General features: G+C 48.5%; 2 protein-coding genes across 3 annotated transcripts; one reads left to right on the top strand and one right to left on the bottom strand.

Moving 5' to 3' along the window:
• Nucleotides 1–503: 503 nt before the first annotated feature.
• Nucleotides 504–9,888, top strand: KIF7 (kinesin family member 7). Its single transcript, XM_042824527.1, is given in 20 exon segments — nt 504–615; nt 696–1,142; nt 1,827–2,027; nt 2,121–2,538; nt 3,758–4,289; nt 4,374–4,517; nt 4,642–4,827; nt 4,949–5,133; nt 5,251–5,360; nt 5,484–5,618; nt 5,835–6,037; nt 6,130–6,327; nt 6,530–6,655; nt 6,977–7,153; nt 7,616–7,831; nt 7,995–8,201; nt 8,511–8,709; nt 8,804–8,953; nt 9,134–9,390; nt 9,392–9,888. Coding segments are annotated over 20 exon segments (4,257 nt in total). The 3' UTR covers nt 9,446–9,888.
• A 917-nt stretch (nt 9,889–10,805) lies between these two features.
• TICRR (TOPBP1 interacting checkpoint and replication regulator) lies at nt 10,806–27,277 on the bottom strand. Of its 2 annotated transcripts, none has more exons than XM_042824660.1 (22): nt 26,651–27,277; nt 25,704–25,989; nt 24,907–25,139; nt 24,453–24,696; nt 23,805–23,937; nt 23,413–23,549; nt 22,529–22,738; nt 22,079–22,227; nt 21,262–21,356; nt 20,861–20,954; nt 20,633–20,712; nt 20,115–20,357; nt 19,427–19,523; nt 19,190–19,262; nt 18,356–18,496; nt 17,774–17,864; nt 17,215–17,276; nt 16,409–16,564; nt 15,533–15,681; nt 13,059–15,327; nt 11,577–11,690; nt 10,806–11,232 (listed from the first exon to the last, which is right to left on the bottom strand). In XM_042824660.1, the coding sequence occupies exons 1-22, from the start codon at nt 27,275–27,277 to the stop codon at nt 11,114–11,116; spliced, it is 5,802 nt and encodes a 1,933-aa protein (XP_042680594.1). In that variant the 3' UTR covers nt 10,806–11,113. The 2 variants fall into 2 exon arrangements, with proteins under 2 accessions (XP_042680594.1, XP_042680596.1); XM_042824662.1 differs by having other exon boundaries at nt 16,409–16,618; nt 26,651–26,924.

Here is a 27,277-nt window from a genome sequence, read left to right as displayed (position 1 = left end):
CTGCCTGCAGCTGCAGGCAGCGGGATTCAAAATGTTGCTATGGGTTGGATCATCCCCACAGTACGTCAGTGCCGGGGCTGGCCTTGTCACCTCCCAGCACGCAGGGCTGGCTGCAGAGTATCCCAGGAGGCTGCCCACGCTGCTGCTCCTCAGCTGGGACATGTGGTCCTTTTGTCTCTTCTCATGGAGGCTGGAGGATCACCCACAGAGCATCTCATAATGGAAGATGTGTCTCAAAGCACATTAAGCGTCTCAGAAGTGATGGAGTGCATCACAACTAATGGATCATCTTATAGATGATAAAGCATCTCAAGGCTGATGGAGCATGCTGTGATCGGTCACAGAATGACTAAGATGGAAAAAGACCTTAAAGATCACCCAGCTCCACCCTGCTGCTGCGGGCCAGATGCCACCCATCAGTTCAGGCTGCCCAGGGCCCCATCCAGCCTGCAATTGAGCACCTCCGGCGGTGGGGAGCATCGTGATGGACCACAGCACAAGTGATGGAGAACCTCAAAAGTGATGGACTTGTGGGTACGAGCAGATGTGGAATTCTTCACGGGGCAGCGAGGCCCCGGCACCGCCTGCCCAAAAACCTGCGGATGCTCCAATCGGGTGGGATGGGGTTTTAAGCAAAGCCGATCCGGTGGGCGGCAACCAGCCTGCGGCAGCGGACGGAACCGGACGGTCCTAAGACCCCTTGCGACCCACGCCATCGCACCACTCTACGAGCGCCTCAGGAGCGGCGCAGCACATCGCGCCCCGATCCCACCCACCGCTCCGCCGGGCGGAGCCGCCTGACGCCATCGCAGCGCGCCGAGCAGCGCTCCGCCCCGCCATGGGCCCGGAGGGGGCGGCGGTGCGGGTGGCGGTGCGGGTACGGCCGTTGCTGCCCAAGGAAGTGCTGCGTGGGCACCGCTCCTGTCTGCGCGGGGATGCGGCCACCGGGGAGGTGGCGCTGGGCCACCGCCGCCGATTCCGCTTCGCCGCCGTGCTGCCCGAGGCGGCGGGGCAGGAGGCCGTGTACGGCGCCTGCGTCCGGCCGCTGCTGCGGGCCTTCTTCCAGGGTTTCAACGCCACCGTCTTCGCCTACGGGCAGACGGGATCCGGCAAGACCTACACCATCGGGGAAGCCAGCGTCGGTGAGTGGCGGGCAGCGGCTTCCCGCCCAGCTCATCTCATCACATCCCCATCCCGTCATCCCATCCCCTGCCGCCGTCCCATCGCCCCCATCCCACCCATCCCTCTTTCCAAAGTTGTTTCAGTGGTATTATTGGATCTATAGTTACCTTAGTGAGTGTGGCCACAGGTCAGCTTTGGTTAACTTCGCCATTTGGGAACGCTGAGTTATGTCCATACTTTGAGATTCGTCTCTGCTTCGCTCTCAGCTCAGGCTGTAGCTCCAGGTGTGGAGCTGCAGTTCTGCATGGCTGCTGGAGACAAAAGCAGAACAGCTTAAGATCACAATGGCAGAGCAGGCAGATAATGAGCTGGGAGAGCTGATGGGGAAATGCTGGCTCCTAAGGGCAACACTCTTTAGCTTTGCGCTCAATATCTGTTATCAGTGGGAACGCTGACATCCTTTTTTCTTCTTGAGGAAGAACTGTTGCATGAGTCCACCACCACTGTGCAGTGGTGAGGTTTTCCCTAAGTCCTAAAATCCTTGCAGGAATTTGAATTTAGGCAGTGCAGGGCTCTAGGAAGGCCGGGGGGGCTGCTCCCCTCTGATGAAACCCACACTGCAGCCCTGGCTCCAGCCCATCCCCAGCCAGCGTGGCTTCAGGCACAAGCCATAACCCATGATCATGTCCATGTCTCTTTGCCAGCTTCCATCAATGAGGATGAGCAGGGCATCATCCCACGAGCCATGGCAGAGACCTTCCAGCTCATCGACGAGAACGACCTCATTGACTACACAGTGCGCGTGTCCTACGTGGAGGTGTACAAGGAGGAGTTCCGGGACCTTCTGCAGGTGGATACGGCCAGCAAAGACATCCAGATCCGAGAGGATGACAAGGGCAACATCGGTATGTGCAGCTGCCCTGGGCTTCCTTTTCTCCTCAAAGGCCATTGTTTGGTTTTGTCATTTTGTTGGGTCCCTTATCCATTTGCCGTTGCAGTGCTCTGCGGTGTGAAGGAGTCTGAGGTGGAAGGACTGGATGAGGTGCTGAGCCTGCTGGAGATGGGCAACACGGCCAAGCACACGGGCGCCACGCACATCAACGCGCAGTCGAGCCGCTCACACACCATCTTCACGGTGACGATGGAGCAGCGGCGCGGCGCTGGCCGTGTCACTCGCCTTGCCCTCTCCAACCAGCCCACCATCCCTGCTTCGGGGCAGGTCCTGGTTTCCAAGTTCCATTTTGTGGACCTGGCAGGCTCAGAACGGATCGTCAAGACAGGAAACACTGGGGAGAAGCTGAAGGAGAGCATCCAGATCAACAGCGGGCTGCTGGCCTTGGGCAACGTCATCAGTGCTTTGGGGGACCCTCGGAGGAAGGGCAGCCACATTCCTTATAGGGATTCCAAAATCACCAGGTACAAATGGGGAATGGGACTCCACACATCCCATAGGCTGGTGGCCCAGCAGCAGGGACGTGAGGCGTCTTGGTGGTCCTCCTCATGCCCAGCCTACCTGGTTTGCTGGCACAGACCCCAGGCTGAACAGGAGAAGCTCACAGGGCAAGTCATCCCTTCTGCTTTCACGCCAGTGAGCACAGAATTGGGTGGTACCTGGCTCCAACAGTTGTTCAGGTAGAAACTTGGTCACGATGCAAGTTGTTACTCCTCTATCCTCTGCCATTCAGAGAGATCTATACAGGCTCAAGCACTATACCCAGGAGAACCTCATGAGGCTCAACAAAGCCAAGAGCAAGGTATTGCATTTGGGTCACAGCAAACCCCACTGTCAGTACAAGCTGGGGATGTAAGGATGGAAGACAGACCAACCAAAAAGGTCTTGGGGGTACTGGTGGATGGCAGCTAGGCATAAGTTTGCAGTGCGCCCTTGCATCTGAAAAAGCCAGTTGTATTCTGGGCTGCATCCAAAGCAGAGTGGTTACCAGGGCGAGGGAGGAGATCCTGCCTCTGCTCCGTGAGACCTCACCTGCAGTACTGCATCCAAAGGTGGAGTCCTCAGTACAGGAGAGGCACAGACCTGTTGGAGCACATCCAGAGGAGAGACACAAAAATGACCAAGGGATGGAACACATCTAAAGGACTGAGAGCTGGGGCAGCGCAGTCTGGAAGGAGAGAAAGCTTTGGGGAGACCTGAGAGTGGCCTCTCAGTACCTAAGGGGGCTGTAAGAATGAGGGGGCAGACTCTTTAGTGGGGTCTGTTGTAATAGGACAAGTGGAAATTATTTCAAACAGTAAGAGAGGACACGTAGATTCGATATAAGGAAGAAATATTTTTTTAGCAGTAAGGATGGTGAGGCACTCGCACGGGTTGCCTAGAAGGGTGGTGGATGCCCCGTCCCTGGAGACACGCAGAGTTGGGCTGGACAGGGCTCTGAGCTCTGATCAGCTGTCAGTGTTCCTGTTCAGTATGGGGGAGTCGGACCAGATGACTTTTAGGGATCCCTTGCAACTCAAACAATTCTATGATTCTGTTTAATCATTCTGCTCTCTTCAGTAGTGCAGAGCACGTGTATCATTCTGTTTGGGTTTAGCCTCTGGAAAGGACTGGAAACCTTCTGGTTGCTGTGTTACCATGCATCCCAGCCATCTCAGTCACCGCTGTCTGTGCTTTGTGCAGGATCCTGAAGGACTCCCTGGGGGGCAATGCCCAGACTGTGATGATAGCGTGCGTCAGCCCTTCCTCCTCTGACTTCGACGAGAGCCTCAACACACTGAACTACGCCAGCCGAGCTCAGAATATCCAGAACAAAGCGGTGGTGAACTGCCGCAAGGAAACAGAGCAGGTGGAGGAGCTCCACCTGCAGATAAAGAACCTGCAGAAGGCGCTGGAGCAGCGGCACCGCTCCGAGACACGCATCATCAACCGCTCAGACGCCACCAAGCGCTGCCCCCAGGAGCCCAACGCTCGGCTGCTGGCTGAGTGCGCGCACTACCGCACCTGCACAGATGCCGCTTACCGGCTGCTGATGGAGCTGCAGGAGGACAGCAACCTGACCGTGGAGCAGATCCTGCGGGTGAAGGAGTGGCTGTGTGCGGTGGAGAGCGAGAGGAGCGAGCTGACCTCGGCCGGGCTGGATAGCGGCATCGAGAGCACTTCTGCAGAGGATCAGAGCCTCGAGGCACAGGGGTGCAAGCTGCCCAAAGCTCAGGTAGCAAACGGCTGGGGGGTTTGGGCTCGGACACACTGTCTGCCTGTCCTGTATCTGCAGACTGATGTCTCTTCTGTATCCCAGGGGCAGGCGAGCACTGAGAAAGGCTGTGAGGCCATCAAGGACAAGCACGTGGCCAACCTGCAGAGACAAGTGGAGCGCCTGGAGGAGGAGAACCGGGATTTCCTGGCTGCCTTGGAGGATGCTATGGAGCAGTATAAGCTGCAGGTATTGCTGGGATGTCCTTTCTTAAACAAAACCTGCCCCGCTTCAGGGTGCAATCCAGCCTTGGAGTTCTTCTGCAGCACCTCTGGGATCTGTGTTTGTGACATTTTTCTCACTGCCTCCCTAGAGTGACAAACTGCAAGAGCAGCAGGATAAGATCTCAGAGCTGCACGTGCGCCTGGAGATGGCGATGCCAAACCTATGTGTGCCAGAGCTGCTGGAGAACCTGCACCTGGTGACTGCCACCCAGAGACCACACACAGCCCCGCTGGCAGCCACGAAGCCCCATAGCCTCAGGGGCCATTGTCAGAAGGTGAGTTGGAGCTCTGCCTTTTTGCTGTACCTAGCAGCAATGCCCAGCCGGGAGTCAGCTGTCTTCCTTAATTCTGGCTGTCCTGCAGCACATTTCATCTCTTTGCAATTCTCTACCCCAGCAGCTCAGCAGCAGTTCCTCCTTAAAGGAGGACTCGGTCAGCTGTCACCCAAACCTACCCAGCAGTGCAGAGCTCAGGGACATGGCCCTGCGGAGGGAACACGGCCAGGGCTTGGAGAAGGCAGCCGAGCTGTCCTCAGAAGAGGATGAAGAATGGGAGCTGAGGCGGTCCCTGTATCAGCGCCGGTGAGCTGAGGCTGAGCCAACACTACACACTGCCATGACAGTTGTGCAAGTTAGAAATGACAGTGCTCCAGCAAGGGGGTGCCTAGACCCAAGTGATCAATATGCTCATCTTTGTAGAAATGGGATTCCCAGCTGGAGTAGGAGAGAGGTGAGCAGCAAGCTGAGTGAGGAGCCGAGCAGAGGCCATCCCTTCTTGATTCAGGAGGAGCAGCTGGAGCTGCCCAAAGGCAAGTGGCAGCTGTAGGCTGAAGGGCAGTTCTCCTGGTGCTGCACTGGTCCTTGGCTGCAGCTCTTATATGTGATTGTCTTGCTGTCCCCTGGGCATCCTTACCCAGCAGTTTGTGTTGCAGAGGCGTGCAGGAAGCAGGAGCGCCCTGCAGGGAAGGACTCGGAGTGGAGACTGGTGCAAGCCCAGCAGAAGATCCGGGATCTGGCCATTAACATCCGCATGAAGGAGGAGCTGATCACAGAGCTCATCAAGACAGGTGCAGAGCTACTGGTGGGCGGAGTGTGCAGCGGGCAGCTAGGGAGCTGCTATGTGGGATATTCAGTCCCTGCTTCCATCCTCACATCCTGGTGTGCTCCACCCCTGCACTTCCTGTAGCTACCTACCAAAGGCCTTGGGGAGAGGGGGGGACCTGCCATCCTGCAGGGCTGGGACAGCAGGGACCCAGAGGTGAGCATGAGTGGTTGTGTTACAGGCAGGGACGCGCAGGCTCTGAACAAGCAGTACTGCCAGAAGATCGGTGAGCTGGAGCAGGAAGCAGAGCAGGTGCGGGCTGAACTGAGCGACAGCCAGAAGCAGCTCCAGGAGCTGGAGGGCAAAGAGCCCTGGGACCCTGGGGAGAAGCACAAGCTGCAGGAGTACCGCACACGCGTGGCAGCTGCCCAGAGCAAGGCACGGGTGAGTGTGGATGGAGAGCACGTGGCTCTGCCCTGATGGGAGCTGGCAACATTCTTGCCCAGAGCACAGGGGCAGCTTTGGTCCTCCGGCAGGTTCTGAGCAAAAAGAAGCAGGCAACCGAGAGGCTGGTGTCGCTTTCGGCCCAGAGCGAGAAGCGAGTGCAGGAGTTGGAGAGGAACATCCAGCTGATGCGGCGGCAGCAGGGCCAGCTGCAGAGACGACTGCGGGAGGAGAGCGAGCAGAAGAGGCGGCTGGAAGCAGAGATGAACAAGCGGCAGCACCGTGTCAAGGTAGGAACCAGCAGGAGCAGGGCTAGCTCCAGGGGTGACTGTGGTCAGCGCAGCACTGGGCTTGGGGGTACTGTGCTTTTGAAGAGTAGCCAAAGAGGCGTTGCTGTGAGAACATTAACTGCCCATCAACCCGCAGCCCTTGGTTCTGTAGAAACAGCTCACGCCCCTTTGAGATGGCTGATGGTAGCTCCTTCCCCTGTAGGAACTGGAACTGAAGCATGAGCAGCACCAGAAAATCCTGCGCATCAAAACAGAGGAAATTGCAGCTTTCCAGAGGAAGCGGCGGAGTGGAAGCAATGGCTCTGTCATCAGCCTGGAGCAGCAGCAGGTACAGGCACCATCCTGTGGTGAGGCCAAAAGGAGCTCCTGCAGCAGCCCATCAGCTCACAGTGTCATTCAAATCTGACAGCAAAAAACTCAAATCGTATCTTGCTTCCAGGACCAGGATTTCTTATAAATCATAACATCAATAAAAAAGCTGCAAAAGATTTGCAGAACGGTCGTGGGAGATGGAGCATGACAGAAGTAGCGATGTCAGGGCTGCGTGGGTTAGCAGAGATGGAATCAACTCTGCTGCCCTCGAGTCTAGCAGTCCCTGGAATTGTTGCTGTATGCACGCATGTGTGTGACTTACGCCTTCTTCCTTCAGAAAATTGAGGAACAGAAGAAGTGGCTGGACATGGAGATGGATAAAGTGCTGGAGCAGCGCCAGGCCTTAGATGAGCTGGAGGATGAACTGAGGAAGCGTGAAGCTATCGTGGCCAAAAAGGAGGCTCTCCTGCAGGAGAAGAATGGCCTGGAAAGCAAGAGGCTGCGCTCCAGCCAGGTAGGACAAAAGTGTGACACCTGTGTCCCTGCTTCATTGTCAGCAAAGGTGGGAGGCTGAAAGACAGCAGTGCCACTTGGGGCTGGCAGAAGGCTGCATGTTGGGATAAGGTGACGGTGTTGGGAAGGGGGAAGGAAATCTGCTTGTGCTGCACCTCACCGAGTTATTCTGATAGTGCTTGGTTTAATGGTGCAGTAGAAAGGGGCTGGGGACTTGACTTCCCATTAGAGCAGTCAAGCGTAGAATCATTAAGGTTAGAAAAGACAACTAAGATCACCAAGTCCAGTGCTCAACCCACCCCACTGTGCCCATTGACCACGACCCTCAGTGCCGCATCCCCACGGTTCTTGAACACCTCCAGGGATGGTGACTCCACCACCTCCCTTGGTAGCCTATACCAGCACCTCACCACTCTCTGATGATATTTTTTTCATAATGTCCAACCTGAAACATCTGTTGCAGGCCCTGACAGATGACATAGTCCGTGTGTCGAGCCGCCTGGAGCACCTGGAGAAGGAGCTCACAGAGAAGAACGGGCAGCTGCGCCACGGCAGCGCCCACGACCAGCAGCAGATCCGTCAAGAGATCAGCAACCTGCGCCAGGAGAAGGACCAGCTGCTCAAGCAGAGGCTAGAGCTTGACAACAAGCTGCGCCAGGGCACGTTGCTGTCCCCAGAGGTACCTGCTCTTTGGCTGGGCAGATGCTCCTCTGCGCCCCCAAATGGTGCATGTCCCACCTTCCTGCCAGCGTTGTCTTGGCTGTGAGATGATAAAGGAGGTAGGGATGGGGGTCACACAGGAAATCCTTTGCTCTCTACTAACTGCTGCTCTGCACTTGCAGGAGGAGAGGATCCTGTTCCAGCTGGATGAGGCAATCGAGGCTCTGGATGCAGCTATTGAGTACAAGAATGAATCCATCACATGCCGGCAGCGCGTGCTGCGGGCCTCAGCCAGCCTGCTGTCCCAGTGTGAGATGAACCTCATGGCCAAGCTCAGCTACCTCTCCTCTTCTGAGACAAGAGCTCTGCTCTGCAAGTACTTCGACAAGGTGGGAGAGAATGCTGTCTGTGCTGGAGGGAGCTGTAGTGTGTGAACAACCTCTTGTTTTCCTCTGCTGCCTTTTTTTCCACCCTGCAGAGCTACATGACCCTTTAAGTCCCTGCTTCTCCCAACACCTGGGAACAGGGTTTAAGTACCAGGGATAGGATGCATACATCCCTGTAGGGCTCTGCCACACCAGTGTAGCCACACATTGCTCTTCTTTCATATGATACACTAAAAAAATCTAACTTGGTGAAGCACAGCAGAGTGAGGAAAGCTCAGACTCTGAAGGAGCTTGCTTTTGTGCCCTGGCCAGGTGGTGACACTGCGAGAAGACCAGCACCGGCAGCACATTGCCTTCTCAGAGCTGGAGATGCAGCTGGAGGAGCAGCAGCAGCTGGTGCACTGGCTGGAGGCGGCCGTGGAGCGCCAGCGCCTGGAGATGGACCGGCAGCTCACCCTGCAGCAGAAGGAGCACGAGCAGAGCATGCAGCTGCTGCTTCAGCAGAGCCATGGTAAAGGCCCAGTTCCCAGGACAGCACTGTTGTTGCCTTTCCTAGGGCTCGCAACTTGCAGTATTGATTGCAATGACCTGGTTTTCCCTTGCAGAGCACATGGAGGAGGGGCTGGCCAGCAGCAAGCTGCAGTACGAGGGGAGGATCCAGGTGCTGGAAAAGGAGCTGAGCCGTTACATGCGGGCAAACCAGGAGCTGAGCCAGAGGCTTAATAGCATTAATCTCCATCCAGGAGCGGCCAAAGGTGAGAACAGGCACTGGGGGTGCTTTTCCTACCAACTTCAAGACAGGATTTTAAATTCTTTTCCCCAGTGGGAAGACAGCTGAGCCCCCAAGGAATAGCACCGGCAGGGAGCAAGCACTTTCCAGGAAGCAGTTCTGATGTAGCAGTAGAGATCCTAAAACTAATCTCGCTCTTTCCCAGCAGGGATGGAGAGAAATGCACTCACAGGGACCTGTGAGGAATTCAGCCACGGGGAGCTGCCCCTGCCTCCTGCAGAAGAGAACCATAGGGGCAGGGATGAGAGCAGGGACCTGGTGCACGCTCCTCTGCCTGCAACATGGAGACGTTCCTCCCTGCCCACCGACAGCACCGGAGACCCGAGGCATGAGGTGCACTTGCCCCGCAGCCTGGGCCCTGCCAAGCCACGCCGGGAGCCCCGCAGAGCCAGCCTGAATGTCCCCCCCCCTGCCTTACCACCCAGCAATGATCGATGTTAGGAAAAATCCCCTCTAGGCACAGGTTTAATGCTTAGCTAGCACAGGGCAGGAAGGATATTGCTGGTGTGAGATTAGAAGCCTTTCTGCCCTCTAAACCAGCCTGATGAGGCCCAAGAAAGAAATACAACTTTTCACTTGCAACAAGTGTGCAAGGTGTGGGACAGACAGTTTACATTGTGTTGCTGCCTGTCTGGGCAGCACTGATCCAACACTTTTCCTCCTGCACCCTCAGCATGAATGCTGGGAAGCAGGAGACACCTCCCACCCTGTCCTCTAACACTAAGAACATTTTTACAGCTTGGAAACCTCTGCTGGAGGGCCTTCTCAGCTTTGACAGCCTGAGAGGGAGATGCTCAGCAGTTCTGGAGAATTTGTACATAGATTTTTTTTGTAGTAACTTTTCTAAAGAAATACATTCCTACTGTAACTTTTCTAATAAAGCAGAGTGAGTTCTATGAAGCAGTGAAGCAGTCATTTGTCAGAGACTTCGTGGACACGGCATGTAGGAAAGATGCTTTGTTTAAAGCTCACTGCATGGGAACTCAGTCATGCAGTGCCACAGTGGTGCCTTAATGTTTGAGTATCTGGTCCTGTAAATGCTCAGAATAATCTGGACAAATACCTTCTCACGAAAAGGCTTATAATTTACTAGTTCAGCATTTCTTCCACTCACAGGGAATGTGGAAGGCTTCCGACAGTAAGTAGGCAAAGCACCTCCAGACAGCAACACAGGTGCCTGAAAAATCCAGGGTAAAAGCAGCCCTGGTTCAGCACCATTTTCTGCTCCTGCAGGACAAGAAATAAAAGCCCAAGTACCTGTTGAGGAGGGCAAGAGGGAGGGAAGCAGGCACATGATTTCAGCTGAAATCATGAGCACTACCACAACTATTCTTCTAGGCATAACACACTAAGAGCCAGCATCTGAAGCACAGTCACCTTCCTGCACACTTAATCTTGGCTGCAGGGCTGGTTTTGGTGCTTGAAACAGGAACTTAGCATTATTGAGCACTCTAGGTTTGGCTAAGCTGCACATTTAAGATCAGAGCCTTTATTTTCTACAGAGATATTCAGTAGAGAAAGGGAAAACTCATCCTACTTTCTCAGAAATAATTAGTCTTAGAGCTCAAACTTCCCAAAGCTCATAAGAGAAGTGCACCTATCACTTAAGGACACCATTCCTCCACATGAAGAAGGAAACAGCCAGCTTTCCTTCTCTGAACAAATAGGTTTTCCATGAAGCAAATACCTTTGCATGAAAAGCAAGTTCCATTTGACACCATCAGCCCCTCAAGGCCTTAAAACCAATCAAAAAGCTTCAGAATTGCCATGCCTGGATCCAGGATGAGACAAGCCAGATTTCTGATGAAGCGACACCATGAGAATCCACATCAGTTTATTTTATAAGTAAAGTAGAAGAGTGACAATCCCCCCTCCTTACCTAGCAGGATTGAACCCTTCACTGCAGAACTCAACTACTACCTATACACAGGAGAAGAGCCAGAAAGGGTGGAGAGATGCTGTGATTCAAGTTAAAACATTTAGAGTAGTCCTTATTTTTACTGCCATCCCATCTCACACCACTGTAGACAGCTCCAGGCCAGAACCAAATAAGAGTTCCTTGTAAAAATCCATACTGCACAGCTCACATAACACAGTACTTCCCATAGTGTTCTGGCTCCAGACTTCAGCTCAGCAACCTTTTCCGTGAGTAAGTCCTGCTGAGGGAACGCTTCCTGGAAGCCATGCTGTGGAATGGAGACAGCTCCTGATTGGTGAGAACTTCAAGGTCATCAGATTCCTCATCTACAGAATGCAAAGATGAAATTAAAGCCACAATTTATTACAACTCACTTCCCAGTGACTCCAAGAAAACCAACGCAGACAGGATCAGCACACTGCACTTCTTGTTAAGCTACTCTTTGATTCATTGCTTACGCCTCACCCCCCTCAACTTCCCAGCTCACGCAAAGCTTATTGGAAGCATGCAAGATAGACACGGTACAACACAGCAATGGCAAATACACCCACATGCTTTCTGCACAAAGAACAACCCAAAAAACAACCCGTAGCACAGCCTGCTTTAGTTCTCTCTTAGCTGTAGGCACGCAGAGCACAGCCCAGCCCTTCCTTCCAGCACCAGAGGTTACCTTGGACACCCTTTCTCCGAGATGGCGGCGTCTGTCCCTTACACAGCAGCGGAGACTGCGTCAGTGCCAGGAGGCTGCTGGCACACAGAGAGCTCTTCACTGGAGGGGTGGCACCTGGAGAAGCACAGCGACAGACTGCAGCAAACTGACAGCTCAAGAGCTCTTTCAGTCAAGTCTCAAACACAGCCTTACTCTGCCTTGAAGCTTCCATCAGCACAATACTTGGTATTTACCCTCAGCATAGCCCAGGCTAGAACAGTGCATTTCTGCCACCAAAAGACGTCTGCAATAGCTCTTGAAGGATTTAGCTTAGTAGGCAAGCACTCTACTTTTACTAAATGTATCACTGCTCACAGCTCAAGTGTCCTGAATGAAAAATCACCATTACAGCCAGTCTGTAAATGCAAAAATAAGGTTTGTAGGTACAGATGGTCCTCTACAGAACCAACTCGAGGTTAAGCACTGCTGTTATTTCACACCCTGAATATGGTCTAATGTTGCCTGCAAGTTCACTCATTTTTTTCTTGGTGATACCTGTTGTAACACCTAAGGCACTGCCCTCTGTGAACAAAACTTTTCTTCTAAGAGATAAGACACTGAGATCTGGCACTTCAGGGCACACAATGACTATAAAACACCATCTGCCGTAGTCCTCTGTAAAGCTGAAGGTTGTTCTAGACAATAAATACTGTTTTAGAAGTATTTGAAATTCACAGGGCCTTGCTCCAAGAGATAGCTTTATCAAGGTCAGACACAAACTAAAAGCAGAGACCTTGCTCAAACTTCAACGCCTGATACAATATCACTGCTACAGAGCAAAGGTTTCTGATACATGCTTTCAACAGCTACACTGCCACAGGCCCAGGGGAGAACTGGAGCACCAATAAATACCAACATCATGTAACATCAACCCCCAAGGTGCTGATCTACACTGAAGTAGCTGAGGCTTTAGACTTGAGACAGCTGTATTCAATGCTGGATAGAAACAGGGCAGAAACAGTCAAGAATATCCACATAAACTCAAATCTGCTGCCCAGTCTAACTTTCAAAACATACTGCAGTGTAGTGCTGCTAGTCCCTCAAGTCATGGTTTCCATTCCATCCTGAGCACTGCAGTTACCTTACAGCATCTTTTTTTCCCCCATTCAAGTTTCCAGTATTTCCTCCTACAGATAGCATTTGGTTGTAACAGAGATCCTCCCTTAAACAAAACCAAGTTCTTAATATTTCAATTCTTCCAGCCTCCCCCTCTTCCCTGTTTGTAGCCTCTTAATTATTACTCCACTGATTAAACGCTCACAGGTGATGACAATAGCAGAACTCCGCACACCTGATCTGCCTCTCCACATAATTAGCTTACATTCCATTTGCAACCCACTCTCCCCTTCCATCTTAGCCTCCCTCAGATAGTCAGACAAAACAGTTGTCTTTTTTTCCTCCCCACTCTGAATTTCAGTAGTGTCACTTGTTCCACTTAATTACCTGACAAAGGGAAGACATCATCATCCCCTATGCAAATGTGCCGCACAGGAGTTAGAAGCAAACACGCTCTGGGCTTCTCAGGAAGCACCGAGTCTGTCCTTGCTTTGTTTCTGTTGCCCTCTTCTGGGGAAAAGGCACTGAGAACCATGTTGCACTTAGCAGTGCAAGCTCTTTTGGCCTCATGATTCTCCTTCTCCGGTGACAGATGGGTAAAGACTCGCTTACGAGATGTCAAGCCAGAAGCCCCCATGGCAGATCTCTCTTCATCTCTGGGTTCTGTGTCATTAGGAGACACTTGATCCTGCAGTCTGTAAATCCCCTCCAGTCCAAACTCTCCAAAACCACACATTACTTTGCTACTGCAGTTCTCCAAGTCCTTCAGTTTTCCTTCTCTGCTTGTTGCCATTGCTTCATCTGCATTTTTCTCACTTTGACCACAGCTACTATTGGCAGTGCTGCTTGCTGCTCTCTTTCTCCGAGGCCAGTCCTTAATAGCATCAGGAGTTGTCTTCCCCTTCAGCTTTGGAGGAGTCAAGGGAACTTCTGCTTCCAAGGGGGACGGGGAAGTGGTGTTAGAAGCACAGCTTGTCGGGGTGTACGACTGACATATGTAGGTCTGTCCTCCACTCTTCCCAGGTGTACCGTGGAAAGAGCGAAAGCAGGAGGGTGAAACACAGGCAGCTGCTAGTTTTCCTGGGTGTTTGCTGCACCAGGTCATAGCAAGATCACCAAAAGGGCTTTCCCCTCCTTTGGGTTTGCTAACATTTGCTTCAGATCGAACATCTAATGCTGAGCAAGACCCAATTTTCTTAAAGCGAAGTTTGGGCAGGCCTGAAGCTTGCATTTCAAGCTCAACTTCGTAAGTGGTTGAGCTCTCAGAAGGCTGCTGGCAGCGAAGTTTAGGAGTTGAGAACTTGGCTGGAAGCTCTGGATTTCCCATCCGCGCTGCAGCCTCCCGTTGCCTCCTGTCTGCAGTACAGCGTAAGGAATAGGCAGGAGCTGCCTGGGGCAGGCGACGCGAGGCACTGCGGGCAGATCTGCAGTGTCTCTTAAGACTCGGTGCCTTTCTCCCTGTACGTTTTTCTTTCTGCAGAGTTCCTGGTTCCAATTCATCGACGCTTGTTTGAGAACTGCTTAAGAAGGACTCACAGGTGCTTACACCGGAGTTGCCCTCCTTACTCGATGGCTCACATTCCATCTCAGCATCCAGCATATGTTCTCCAGCAGACAGCTCTGGAGAGGAATGCTTTTCCAAGTTTTCCTTCGTCGGAGAAGAGTTTTGAGCCACTGCATCCATTTGTTTATTCCCCACTACATGGGTATTTTCAGGAATTTGGGATTTACAGAACTGGAGGCTTCCTGAACAAGAATCATCACTGTTACTGTGATGACTGTCCTTACTTTTGGAAGGTGTTTCACACACGCGTGTTTGGCTCTTCCCTCCAGAATTTGGTTCACCTTTGGCCTGCTTGGAAGTGTTAAGGGGGGACTCCAGCAAAGAGCCACTGACACCTGGAGATTTTAGAAGATTTTCAGGCATGTTAAATTCCCTGTCAGACTCCTTAGTCTCTGTGTGGGAAGGAGAGCTGATTGCTAAAACATCTGTAGCTTTTTCAGAGAGAGGAGAACTGAAGGGAGATTCCAGTTTCATGGTGAGCTGAGACATTTCTACATCACTCAGCGGGCTGGTTGAGAGTTTTGAACCTGAATCTTCAGCTTTCCTGGGAGTACTTTCCATGGCTTCAGACGTCAGTTCTGGCTGCATCTCAATTTCTCTTGGAAGGATTTCCCTCCGAGCACCAACTGGAGACACTGATTTGGAGATGGATCTCAAGGAACGTCTTGGAGTTCGTAGTTCTGCAAAAATGCTTTTCTGGATGTCAGGTAAGGAAGCAGCAGCTGGAGTTGAGTCTTGCAGAGGTAATAAAGGATTCACAGTGCTCAGTATTTCATTGTGTTCTGGCACCTGTAAACCAGTATCTTTGTAGGGAGATAACAGTTTTTCAGCTGGAGAACAGTCATTAGTTACTTGCAGTAAGCAAGATTTTTTGCCTTCTGTTAACGCAGATGGTGACCTGATCCTTTGTACAGGATGAGAAAAGTACTTTCCCAAACACTTAGCTACAGTCTGCTTAGCAGCTGGACTTTTGCTGGGAATCTTCTCCACCTTTTGTGGTGTCCTGTGAAGAAAACGAGGTGATCTCCTCGGCGGTTTGCTGGCAGAACTCAGCAGTTTCTGTGCAGACTTACGAGGTGTTTTTCTAGGAGTCTACAGACAGGAGAAAAAAAAAAAAGAATTAAGCTTGTTCTGCTCCAGTACTGTTATTTATTCTTCCAAATCTTGAGAAGTGAATAAAAAGTAAACTGTTCTGTTAGACTTGCAAAAGCACTAAGTTTAAGACATGTAAGTCCCACTAAACATCAATAGAATAAACAGATTGAAGAAAGAGAGAGAAGCAAGCGTTTGTCTCTACCTGACAGCTAGTCAGCTCTTCTAAGTTCAAGGAATCTTTTCTTGTTCTCCTCCTTCCAGGTGAATGCTTCACTGCAGGACTACACGCACCAATGACTGCACCAAAAAAAAATCTCTTGGGAGTTGGACACCCAGAATGCAGCCTGGCACCTAGAAAAGTGGAATGGTACAATTCAAACAATGGTCTCAATCACTTCACAGTGTAAGGACAGGTAGCCTCTCACAGCCCTAGCAGGTTTTTTTTTGCTTGATGTTTAAGATTCAATAGAATTATTTCCCAATCTAATAATCATCCATAGGAGGAGTGCTTTAGAGGAAAAAAAAAACCACCTAGATAACTCAGCTTCCTATTCTGTTTTATAGCTCATAGCATCAGAAAAATTTGGTTCATGACTAAGGATCCTAGTAGATATAATATAAAGAACCAAGTGTCACCATGTATAGCTGATAAATCCTACAGAGAAAGCCTGCAAAGATGCCATCAGTCATTGCTTTATGCTGCCAGAAGAGACTGAAGGTAGCTTTAGGATTTCTGTCCCACATTTTACAGGGATTTCACTGCATTTAAGGAATGCAGACTGACAATCAGTGATGTTCTGTTAGACAGGCCTGACTAGTTTCTTAAGTTGGCAGTATATTATTCGTTATAGAGAAAGCTGCCATTCCATCCTCCAAATTCAGATCCTCAATTCAAATACTAATTCTCAATACTAATATTACTCAATTCAAATATTACTAATCCTGCCTAAAGATGACATTACATAATAGCTCTTAGCTCCTCACAGTCTGTTGTAGAGCCAAATCAAATCAAACTTAGAGGTATCCAGGTCAGCTTTTCAAAGCAGCAATATAAGCCTACTCAAAATCCATTTGGTACCTGCTACATCCTGCTGAGTACAGCTCTCTTCCTCTTGTCCCCAGTGGACTTGCTGTGAATTCTGTGAGCTGGACTGCGCAGCAGAATAGAAAACACCAGAGTGGGTCCTATTCAAAGTCAGCTGTCTGATGCGAGGACTTCTTCTTAAACCTGCTTCTGAAATGTAATATGACAGACTGAGCCTTCTTTCTCCTTCAGTGATGGGGACATCTTTAGGAACAGATCACAGTGGAAAAAGGCACACTCTAAGCAGCAGCTTTTGTACGCTTAACATCTCACATACTGAGGCATTTGTGTGAAAAGATTCAGCTTTCAGGGGCTTTGGAATGCTAATGCATGCAAGCCTCCTTCCAAATCACAGCACTCTGTCCTCTAAGTCACGATTACTTCCCTCCCCCTCCAGCAATGACACGAGAAGGAATACTAGAAACTCCATATTCGGTTCAAGTAGCATCCAGGTTACAAAATTAGTTCTCCTCTCTTTTTACTAGAGACTTACTTTCCTATTTACCCAACTATACTCTTTCTCTTCTTCCTTCCTGCACATAAGAAACAGCAGCAGCCAACTTTTTTGCAGAACACTTGCTTGTTACAACACAAATCAGAGCATTATTAGGGCCCAGCCTGGCCCTATCCTCTTGATATCCATCCTTTAGATAACTGGGGATGTTGTGCTCCACCAACAGTAATGTTGTATTGTCTGTCTGTGTATTATCTAAATTGCAGCTCATGGGATGAATGTGCTTTGAGTGCTTCAACACAGCAAGAACACCTTTCACAAACAAAAGAAAGAAATTAGTGCTTACCACTTATGGTTTTTTCTGGAGACTCTTCTACAACACCAGTCTCACAGCCTGGATCAGATGACCTTAACAAACAACACAATGTTGGACTCATCAAACCATTCACATTTACAAAAACAAAATTTACCATGAAAACTGAGAAGCAGAACCATATTCTACAGCAACATATTGCTCTGTGAGGTACTCTCAGCAATTAGCATAATAGAAGGTAAAGTTCATACTCTGGTCTTTCTAGCTGTATTAGAAGTAACAGTTTTAAATGGAAGCAAACACAAGTTTTAGCCTGACCTGCACAGATTCCAGCACAGGCCTTCTCTTTGGAAGTCCTTAAAGCAGAAACTAAACCTAAACAGCACCTTGCTGCAGGAATTAAAGTACTTGGACACACAGTGAAGCAAGCAGATTTTCCCCACAGCCATACAATAGGACATGCCTCCACGGATTCTCTTTGCTACCTTAGGTGAAAACAACACTTTGACCACAGAAAGGAGAGCTGGTTCTCGTGCTCATAGCCATTAATTAAACATCCAGCACTTACTGAAGAAATTAAGAGCTTACTCACCGGCCTTTAATCTGCTTATGCAGCAGTCTCCTGGAGACCTGTTTATGTAGTGGTGTTTCTGCAACTCTCTTGGTCAGTAACTTGTGATGATCTTGAGAACAGAAGTAAATAAATGGAAGCAATGGATATAACAGCACATAATTATAAAGCAGTTAGAACAAGTAGTTTCACATGGGTTTCAGCTTAAGAATGCCTGCCAACACAGAATCAATGTGTATCAGCCCCCCAGCACTCACAAGCTATAATCACAGCTATACATACTGGACTGTGAAATATATCCCCTACTCCTTCAGTATTATTTATTAATGGTACTGACTTTGATGTGACAGACATAATAGGCCTACTGAGGTAACTTTCATTCCTCATCCTTCATTCACACATCATTTCTGTAACTATTTTTAACATTTCATTTGAGAGGCGTATCAGCTTTTAACTGAAGTAGGTTTCTGTTTCAGAACCATCCTGTTCACTATACAGTAACAACTGTGATCCAAAATGTTTTATCCTTTACTGAAAACAATGCACAAATTAGTTACCAATGCAGCTCTTATAGCTGTTCTACACCTGCAAGTCACATCCTACCTTTAGCCCCTTCATCAGTGCACTTGTATCTTAAGCCTTCCACAGCAGATACTGACTGACTTCTGGGCATTTTCTTTGCAGTTCTTTTGGATGGTGAACGTAGCCCTTCATTGAAGAGGTTCCTTCTTACCTTCGTAACCTCTGTGCGAGGAGAGAAAGCAAGAAATTAAAAGGGAAAAAAAAAGACATATTTCAATCAGGGCACTGGAAATGGGATCAGATACCAGCGTAGGAAAAAAAAAAAACACCACAAAAATTAGGCACATTGGGAGGGGCTGCTTGTTTGGGTTTGTTTGTTTGTTTGCCTTGAGGTGGAATAGTTTTTACCAGAATGTGTCCTTCCCTAAATCTATCTTGGACTTCCTACAAGTTCATATTATTCATTCTTCACAGGAATATGCTATTAGCAGGCATCCCAGCAGAAAGCATGCTACCCAGATGAAGTACATGTGGGCTCAGGGAACACATACAGGATTTAATTCCCTTAAACATTCTGAGGAGAGATGTGTTTCCAGGTGTAAATGCTTACTCCTGTCCTCAAATTTCAATTTTTTTTATTTTTCCAATAGATGGAAATAATTGCAAGAACCAAGGAAGACCTGAGGCATTTTCTTTTCATGACACAAGTTTGCTGTGTGTAAGCACACAAAACAACTACTTTTTTAACTCTCCATTTCATTTTCTTTTTTTCAAAATTCAGCAAAACTTCCTTCAGAATTCCAGCACGCTTCAGCATGATTGCACCACAGCTCACTGAAATTCACAGGGATGCAGGGATAATGTGCTGAAGGCGCACATCTTTTCTTTCCACAGAAAAGCTAGAAGTCAATGTACCTTGCACTGCCTCTTTCTGCAGCAGAGGCATTGGTTGGGATTTCTCAGTAGCAAGGTAAGAACGTGAGCTCTCCTAGAAATAAAAAGAACAGTGATAATTAAATTAGACTCATCAGTAGTTCTTATATGAACTACTGAGTTACAAAGCAAGATCTTTTTTTGCACTCGTGTCACTTCACAGCACTGCTACACCCCTGCATGAGCAACACACCCACAGTGCTTCTGGGAGAGTTTTACCTTTCTGATGAGATTCTTGTCTATCTTGGGAATCTCAATCTGACGCAAGTTCTGCGATGCTTCTGTCATGCTCCTGTGTCTGGCTAATACATTATTCCTTTAGAAGTTACACAAAGATTCAGTTAAAATAAGATCAGAAATGGAGTTATCAATCTCATTGACGATTCAACACCGGCTCGACTCTAGAGATGGAAAATCTTAACCTGAACTCAGACTGCAAATTCTCTGTGGCAGTACATTACAACTCATCTGCAATATAAACAGCTGTAGCTAACTTTAAGGTTGGTATTAAAACCCATCTCATAGTTTGCAGAAATGAACACAGGATCCCCACCACAGAGGTCCGCAGCAAATCTCAGTCTTAACTTCAGTGATACAGGGTCACTTCGTGCATACTGGAACATCCTCTTCCTCTTACAGAAGACTTACAAACTCTATTAATGCATAGAACAGACACACAGAACCCACCAAGTTCACACTAACAATAAGCACACAGTAACAATAAGCAATTAACGTGAAAAACAAGAGTCCTTTCTATGTTCCTCAGGCTCAGAGTTCTCAGCAAGCATGCGCTCACCCTAACTAGCTTTCCAGCAACAGAAATCAGAATGATTGAGCTATAGTTTAGATAGCTCCACCAACACAGGTCAGATCACAACCAGCTGGCTCCCTTATTTGGGATTATTACTTTCTCTTTTGGGCAGATCGAGTGCGCAGTTCCTCCAGCTGATCACTCTCACTGCGTAGGCAAACAGCAGTGGGAGTTAGGACAGATGATAAAGATGGTGGAAGGCCTGGAGATTTGCTATCCACAGTCATTGAATCATCACTGAAGAAGTCTGAAGGCAGGACCGCAGCCAGCTTTGGGGGTATTTGTGTACCCAGACTGTAGTAAAGATCTCCAAGGGTCTTTGGTATAGAATTCATATACCTGGAACATCAGAGAACCCACATCAAATACAATCACCAACAAAACAGTCAACACTAACAGCCCCAAGGCTTGAACCAAAGCTGTGTTTTTAAGCATCAGTTCAAAACATAAAGCATTATTAGTTTACTTGCTCATTAGCTACATTTAGCAGCAAACAATAGCTCAACATCACAGTAACACACCAAATCAAATCTGTACATTGCTGTTCTCTCAAAAAAGGTATGTGACAAAACCCACAGTACCCAGTAACACTCAAGGCACCCCAAAGAACTTACAATTCCAGTATTTCCTCTAAGAACTTTGTAAGGTACCCTGGGTCTTCAGTCAGACATAAAATGCGCAGCATATCCGTCATCTGGAAGAGAACATCAAGTGGGAAAAAGGATTAAGGTGTAACAGTTGTCAACAGGACGTTTTTAGCAAGGAACATAGAATGTCACAATAGATTCAGGGGAAAATTACAAGTCCTGGGTCTATATTCCTGCTCTCTATAGTATACTTGCCTCTTCTAACAGCTGCTCCATTTCATCAGCGTTGTTTTGCAGTGAAGGGCACTGAAGACACAACTCAAGCCGCAAAAAAACCTGAAGTCGACACCTTAGAAAAGAAGCAGTCATTTACTGCCCAGTTTCCTGGTGGGAACAGGGTATTTACCCCAAAACAATTGCTCATAAAGCAGTAAGGTCTGGACAGCATAATTTGGTTGGCACTTCTTTTGGCAGCAGGAGAGATGCCACATCTTACATTTAGGCTGCAATGCTTATCATATAACATATGTGTATTTGCATTTAATGTTTCTATTTCACCACCGTAAGTATTTTCACTTGCACAAAAAAGCTACCACTGAGAAGTGCAACCAACTCCACTGCATCTCAGGAGTTAAAGGAAGTAGGGTGTCTCGTACTCTCTGACTTTGGTTTCCTTTTCTGAGCCATGCTGCTGTCTGAGCAACTTGCTTGTCTTCAGGAGATGGTTTCTGACTTTTTCCACACAGGCGACCTGCAGATACACACAATTAGAGCAAAAACTTCAAGTCTGCTCCTTGTATGCAGGACAGGTTCTTCCCACCCCTCTCTTCTCCCAGTCTTTTTAGAACAACTTAATTTTGTTCTCTTCCTTCAAGGAAGGAATTCTCTCTTGCTTCCAGTAGTAAAGTCACAATGCAAGGTGTAGAAAAACATACAGCCTAATGACAAGAGGCACAGGGTTGCTTGCAGCTTCAGGCCTTCAGTACCTATGGATCTGTCTCTCAAAGCACTTGCTTCAACTAGTGACAATCTTACCAATTCTAGCTTAAGCCAGCTACAATCCATAACACTACTCAAACTCAAATACTTTTGACTATTTCTCTCCCTTGGAGAACTAATCTGCCTAGATTAACCATGAAAAGCAAAAACAGACACCATATTTTAAGAGTTGTCTTCTAAGAATTTTCTTTTTTGAAAACACCGTCTTTAAATGAAATTAAAATCCAGATGGAGGTCAATGTACAAAAATCTGTTTCAATGTGTTACACAGAGGTGTAAACTACTAGCTGAAATGGATTATCCTGTGTTCTTTATTCATACTTTCTACTACTGATTCAGCACAGATAGAACAACTTGTTGTGGTTTTCACCAAGTGTGCACATAAATAACTTACATTGAAGGAAAAGTAGTTTTAAAGACCTTGCTGCTTCATACTCAAACCAGTAACAGCTCTGCTCACGTGTTCTTACCTACCTCTTTCTCTTTGGCATCCTGTATTTTCAAGAACCTTTTAATGGCCACGATCATATTCTGTGCACACACAGATGAAAGCACTTCCTCAGCAACCACCTTTTGATAGCTCCTAATTAAGTGAGACTGCAGCTCCTCTTCAGTTTTCAAGTCTGAAAGGGAAATGGTCCATGTCAACCAAATATCAGCTTACCACACATTACTGGTAGAAAAAAAATAAACCAACTCACTCCAGCTGAAGAATGGAATACAGGTCATGATGCAAATATGCATGCAAGGCTCAGAACACTAACAGAAGTGGTTTTAGCTCCAGAACAAATAGAAACTTCAGATCCAAGCATTTCACCAAGCTTCTAGGCTACTGTAATGTCTCACTGCTCACTGCACCAGCCCCAGGCAGCTGCAAGGAGAAGCCTTACCCCACATCAGAATAAAGGGTAAGTCAGTACACACCTACTGATGTTTTAAGTGCCTTTTCCTTCCCTTCCAACTTCTCATCCAATCTTTTTGCTGGAAGCTTCTGTGGAACCTTCTCGCTCACTGCTGGCATACCATCAGGTTGAAACTTCTGTGCTTTTACATTCAACCTTGCTACGTTGAGCATCTGCAAGGATCTGGACATGGTCTTCATCTTCTGCCTGACTGGAGTCCGAGGAACCCCACCTGTAACACCACGAGAAGGGAATTTCAGACACACTGGGTGGCGTAGGAACTATTCTATCAAGATAGAACACAACATAGAATTCTGCACTGCAGTCAAGCAAGATAAGTAATCAATAGTTAAGAACACACTCTAGAAGGTTTTTATTTCTCCATAAAACAGATGTACAAGCAGCACAGGAGGCAGCAAGTTCTTAAAGCCAAAAGCAGATGAAGGCTTTTGCCCTGCTTATGAAGTAGAATCGGTAGCTGTATATATAGGAAAGAAATCTTGTGCTGACTTAAGTATACATCAGATGAGTTCATATGCACCTTTGGTTTGTACATTAAAAAGCAATGAAACTCTTATTTGAAATTTCTCCACTTTTAAATGAAGTAGAGGTGTTCCATTGTTCAGAAGTTGCAGCGGTCTGTTCCAAGAACCAGTGAAACTGCAGAGCTCTGCTCTCTGCTCTCTTCACAGATTTGCCAGTCACTGAGCACCCTGCATTTAGGAGTCATTTGGATTGTTCTAAACAATAATACTGGTATGTAAGTTACGCTGCCTTTACAACGGAGAAAAAACCTAAAGCATGCCACTACTCGAGATCCTGAGCACAGAGCACTATGGTTTATGCACTAAGGCTTCTCTATCATCTTCCCTTAACAAAATACACACAACCCCACACTGTACATACGTCTTTTTTTGTTATTTCCTGCTCCAGCAGATATTTCTCTTGATTTTCTTTGGTACAGCTCAGACAGACTTTCTGAAAGTTCCACTTCAGATTGGTCTGCATCATCCTTCACATTAGTACATGGAACCTGCAGGAGTCTGCAGACAAGGACAAGTCAATACAGGTATGAAAAGCAATGGAGAAGAAAGCACACTACTTGTCCTTACTCCACAGGACCTGTTTTTCCTACATCCAAGCAGTAGGGAAAACAATTCTATACCACAAGTAACACATGCCAGTATTCTTCCAAAGCCTAAAAGCCTTACCTAGGAAACACTGAGGAAAAACAAAAAGCAATCTTAAAAGGACTGCACCAAAGTGAAAAGAAGCATAGCATTGTTTCAGAAAAGTACCTGAATGAATCCATCAGATCTGAGCTGGCTCCACAAGCATTTGAAGAAGAATACCACGCTTCAAGCACTGAAGGGTGCCAGCCCCCCGTACTGCACAGCTCTCGTTTGACCCACTCTGGCATAGGACTTTCTTCTGAATAGAGAAATAAAAATATCAGAACAAAGCTCTAAATGAAATGGTAGAAAGCTTGGCCTTCACAAAGGCTCTAAGGCAGCAGTTCCCAAAGCTCTGCTCATGGAGGGGCAGTTTACTCGCCAGGCTTAGAGACTCGTAAGATTCACAACAACACAAAACAGGGGAGCCAAATGCAGTTATCTTGAAAGCACTTGTAAAGTTTTGACTGGCCAGGGATGATCCACGTGACAGTTTTTAGGAACCCTCATTATAAAAAGCCTGCACCCATGCATGTGCAGCTGTGCTTTACCTATAAGCCAATAAAAACCAACACTGTCAATAAAACTGTAAAGTACATCAGAGCAGATTTCTGTATAGCAAAGCCTGAGTCACAAAAAAACAAGCCCCAGGAAATGAGACTCCTCATTAAGGAACTCATAACTCATTAAGGAACTCATAAGCACCAGAGTCTTCCACCCCAAATCAGATCTAGAGATGAACAGAAGACTTGCTTCGCATTTCCTAACACCTACCTGTAGTAGCCAGAGAGTCTTCCACTGCCATGTCGATTTCACTCAACACACTATGTACAACATCTGGGAGGTGCAGAGCACCATCCTGGGAAGAGGTCTCCACTACAGCTCCCTCAAGGTTGCACGGCTGAACTTCAGCTGTCTTCTCAGCACAGAGCAGAGTGAGGACAGCAGTGCTCTCAGAGAGCGGTGATAAAACAGCAGTGCAGGGGCACGAAGATTTAGCTTGAGACACTTCAGCAATCTACATTCAAAAAGAAAATGTATCTACGTTTTCTAGAAATATACAGAGACTTAATTAGATGGATGTTCTAATTTAGCTCCAAATGACCAACTTGCTGCATAACAAATACCCCTGCTATTGTCTTTATGATGCGACGTGTGAGACTGTCACCTTTCCTGACACAGTTCATTTAGAACTAGCTACTAGCTGATGGCAAAGAGAAAGATTTACCATGTGCAGTTCTTTCATCACTAGATTCCGTAGCAGCTGATGGAACCAGTTCTGCTCTGTGCATTCAGTCTCAGAGCTTCTCAGTATCCAGCTCTCTGTGAGAAAGCTGACAGCCTGCATCCAGTTCCAGCTCATCGTGCTGCCTTTCAGGATGATGTTGAGTGGACAATGCAGTTGTCTTTGGCTCATGGCTAGAGGTTCCAGAATCACAGCACAGCTTTCCTTCTTTCCTTCTGTGTAAGGGTAAAAGAAAACACAAGTCTAGAGCAGTACAAAATGTATTTCTCATCTACGTGAAGAGAACTTCAATGCAAGGAAAATGAATTGCAACATCACACAGATCCACAGTGAGTTCCCTCCAGCTTCTCTCACGAAAGAGAAGAGTGCAGAAAGGGCCTACTAAAGAAAGAGCAGATGCACACAACATGCTGCTTTAAAGATAATCTGTTTCTTTTGACAGGCCTTTCAATTAGTTTATTTAGTTCAACCATATTGAAGACACTGAAATAAGCATGTAAAAGAGTGCTGGACCCACACTGTAGAGGTGTGTGCAAAGAGCTCATCAGACTCCTAAGCTTTCCCAAAGTTTGGGTACATAGAGAGCAGACGAGGAATGCAGACCAATAACTCTCGTATCAAAGCAATTAGAGCACCTCAATAACTTTGTTAATAATAATTAAAAAACAGGTCTTTAAATACCTGAAGTTTCTGCCATACATACTCTTCACAACAGAAGCTCATCAAGAACTCTACATCACAGACCGATTATATTGTCTTAGAAAAAGAAGAAAGATTACCAGGCACGCTGAGAAATAACGTCCCTTCTTGTTGGGGGAACACTGCACGAAATACAGGGGGCTTTGAAAACAAACTGTTTAAAGCTGAGTCCAATGGCAGAAGTGTTGTCCATGGCACAGTCTGTGGCAGTGGGGAACCCGAGCCTCTGAGAAAGACATCAGCAAGGTCTGCCCTGTGGTGACTTGGACGTTGCACTAAGGTTTCAGATGGCAGAATGGTGCCTCCTATTTGCTGGAGCAGTTGGAGCATTATCCAGTATCCATCGTGATCTGGGGATTTAATCAGCTGAAACGAAGACACAGAAAAGCCTCGAGTTAACGCTGCCCAAAGAGGCAGTGGATGTTCCACCCCTGGAAACATTCAAGGTCAGGCCAGACTGGGCTCTGAGCACCTGAGCTGTTTATTACAGGAGAAGTGGACTAGATCTTTAAATGACCCTTCTGATTCTATGATTCTAATGATAACAGTGAGATTACATCCATACAAACAACCAACAAGGACTGCACTGCATCATTTTAGAAGAACCAGCATAAGAAATCCATACAGAGTATCTCAATGCAGCATCTTCCAAGTATTTTCAGGGACTTGAACTTTCTCAGGAATCCAACAAAGGTAAAACTGCCACTGAATTAAGGTGTAAACGGTATTTTCAAGCGTGGCCTTTTTAATTTAGCATTACGGTACTCGAACTATTGGGCTGCCACTCTGGATACCTGTAACTTCCACGCAACTCCAAGCACAAAACAGCCCATCAATAAACTGCTGACACAGCTCAACCTCCACAGGGATCATCGCTCCTCGTTTTCAGCCTCGAGCAGAACAGAATCACTCAGCAGTAAGCGAAGACCCTTCACACCTCCCCCACTCAACTGAGAACCAACGGGAGGACGGCACACAAACGCCTATCGGCACCGCAACGAAGAGCCGCGCTCCCTTCGCTTCTCACCTGCGAGCTCTCGGCGGTGTCCACCCAGTATAGCGTGATCCTCTGCTCGGCCAGCAGCTCGCGGACGCTGCGGGGCAGCAGCTTCTCGGCCACCTCCAGCAGTGTGGGGGGCCCCGCAGGGGCCGCGCCGCCTCCGGACACGAACTGCCGCAGCTCCCGGCTGGAGCGGGGACACGGCGAGAAGAGGAACACGGCGTTCATGAAGCCGTCGCTCGGGGAAAGCTCCCCGCCAGCCCCGCCGCTCCCGCGGGGCGCTTTGGCGGGGGACGCGATTTCGGGGCGGTCCCATTGGAAGTCGAGGAGCGTTTCCTTCAGGCCGCTGTGCGTGAGGGCGAGGCGGGTCGCCGGGCCGGGCAGCGCGGCGGAGCCCCGAGCTCCCAGCCGTTCCGCCAGCTCCTCCTCGAAGCGCGCCCAGGCCCGGGGTGCCGGAGGACGGAAGCCGCCGCCCCGCGAGGCCCCGCCGCGACCCCCGAGGGAGTCGAAGAAGCGGTAGGCCCAGCGCAGGCGGGGCAGGCCGAAGCGGCAGCACAGATGGTTGAGAAGGCGCAGGGCGCACAGCTGCAGCCGCTCCCGCCGCCCTGGGCTGGCGGTGTCCAACAAGAACACGGCGCTGGGTGAGCACGCCAT

Source organism: Centrocercus urophasianus, unplaced genomic scaffold (assembly GCF_019232065.1).
Source record: "Centrocercus urophasianus isolate 14NV4802_14NV808 unplaced genomic scaffold, USGS_Curo_1.0 seq_23, whole genome shotgun sequence".
NCBI lineage: Eukaryota > Metazoa > Chordata > Aves > Galliformes > Phasianidae > Centrocercus > Centrocercus urophasianus.
The sequence above is the reverse complement of the archived record's forward strand: the minus strand, read 5'-3'. Positions and strand labels throughout refer to the sequence as shown.

What these genes read in the sequence shown, in the direction of transcription:
- TICRR (XM_042824660.1), bottom strand. Translation starts at nt 27,277, where the DNA reads ATGGCGTGCTCACCCAGCGCCGTGTTCTTGTTGGACACCGCCAGCCCA. An exon ending in TCCAGAAAAAACCATAAGTG is followed by an intron (nt 16,565 to 17,214) that starts GTAAGCACTAAT and finishes ATTACATTTCAG; the next exon opens with AAGCAGGTTTAAGAAGAAGT. An exon ending in TGATGTCTTCCCTTTGTCAG is followed by an intron (nt 11,691 to 13,058) that starts GTAATTAAGTGG and finishes GTGCTTCTCCAG; the next exon opens with GTGCCACCCCTCCAGTGAAG.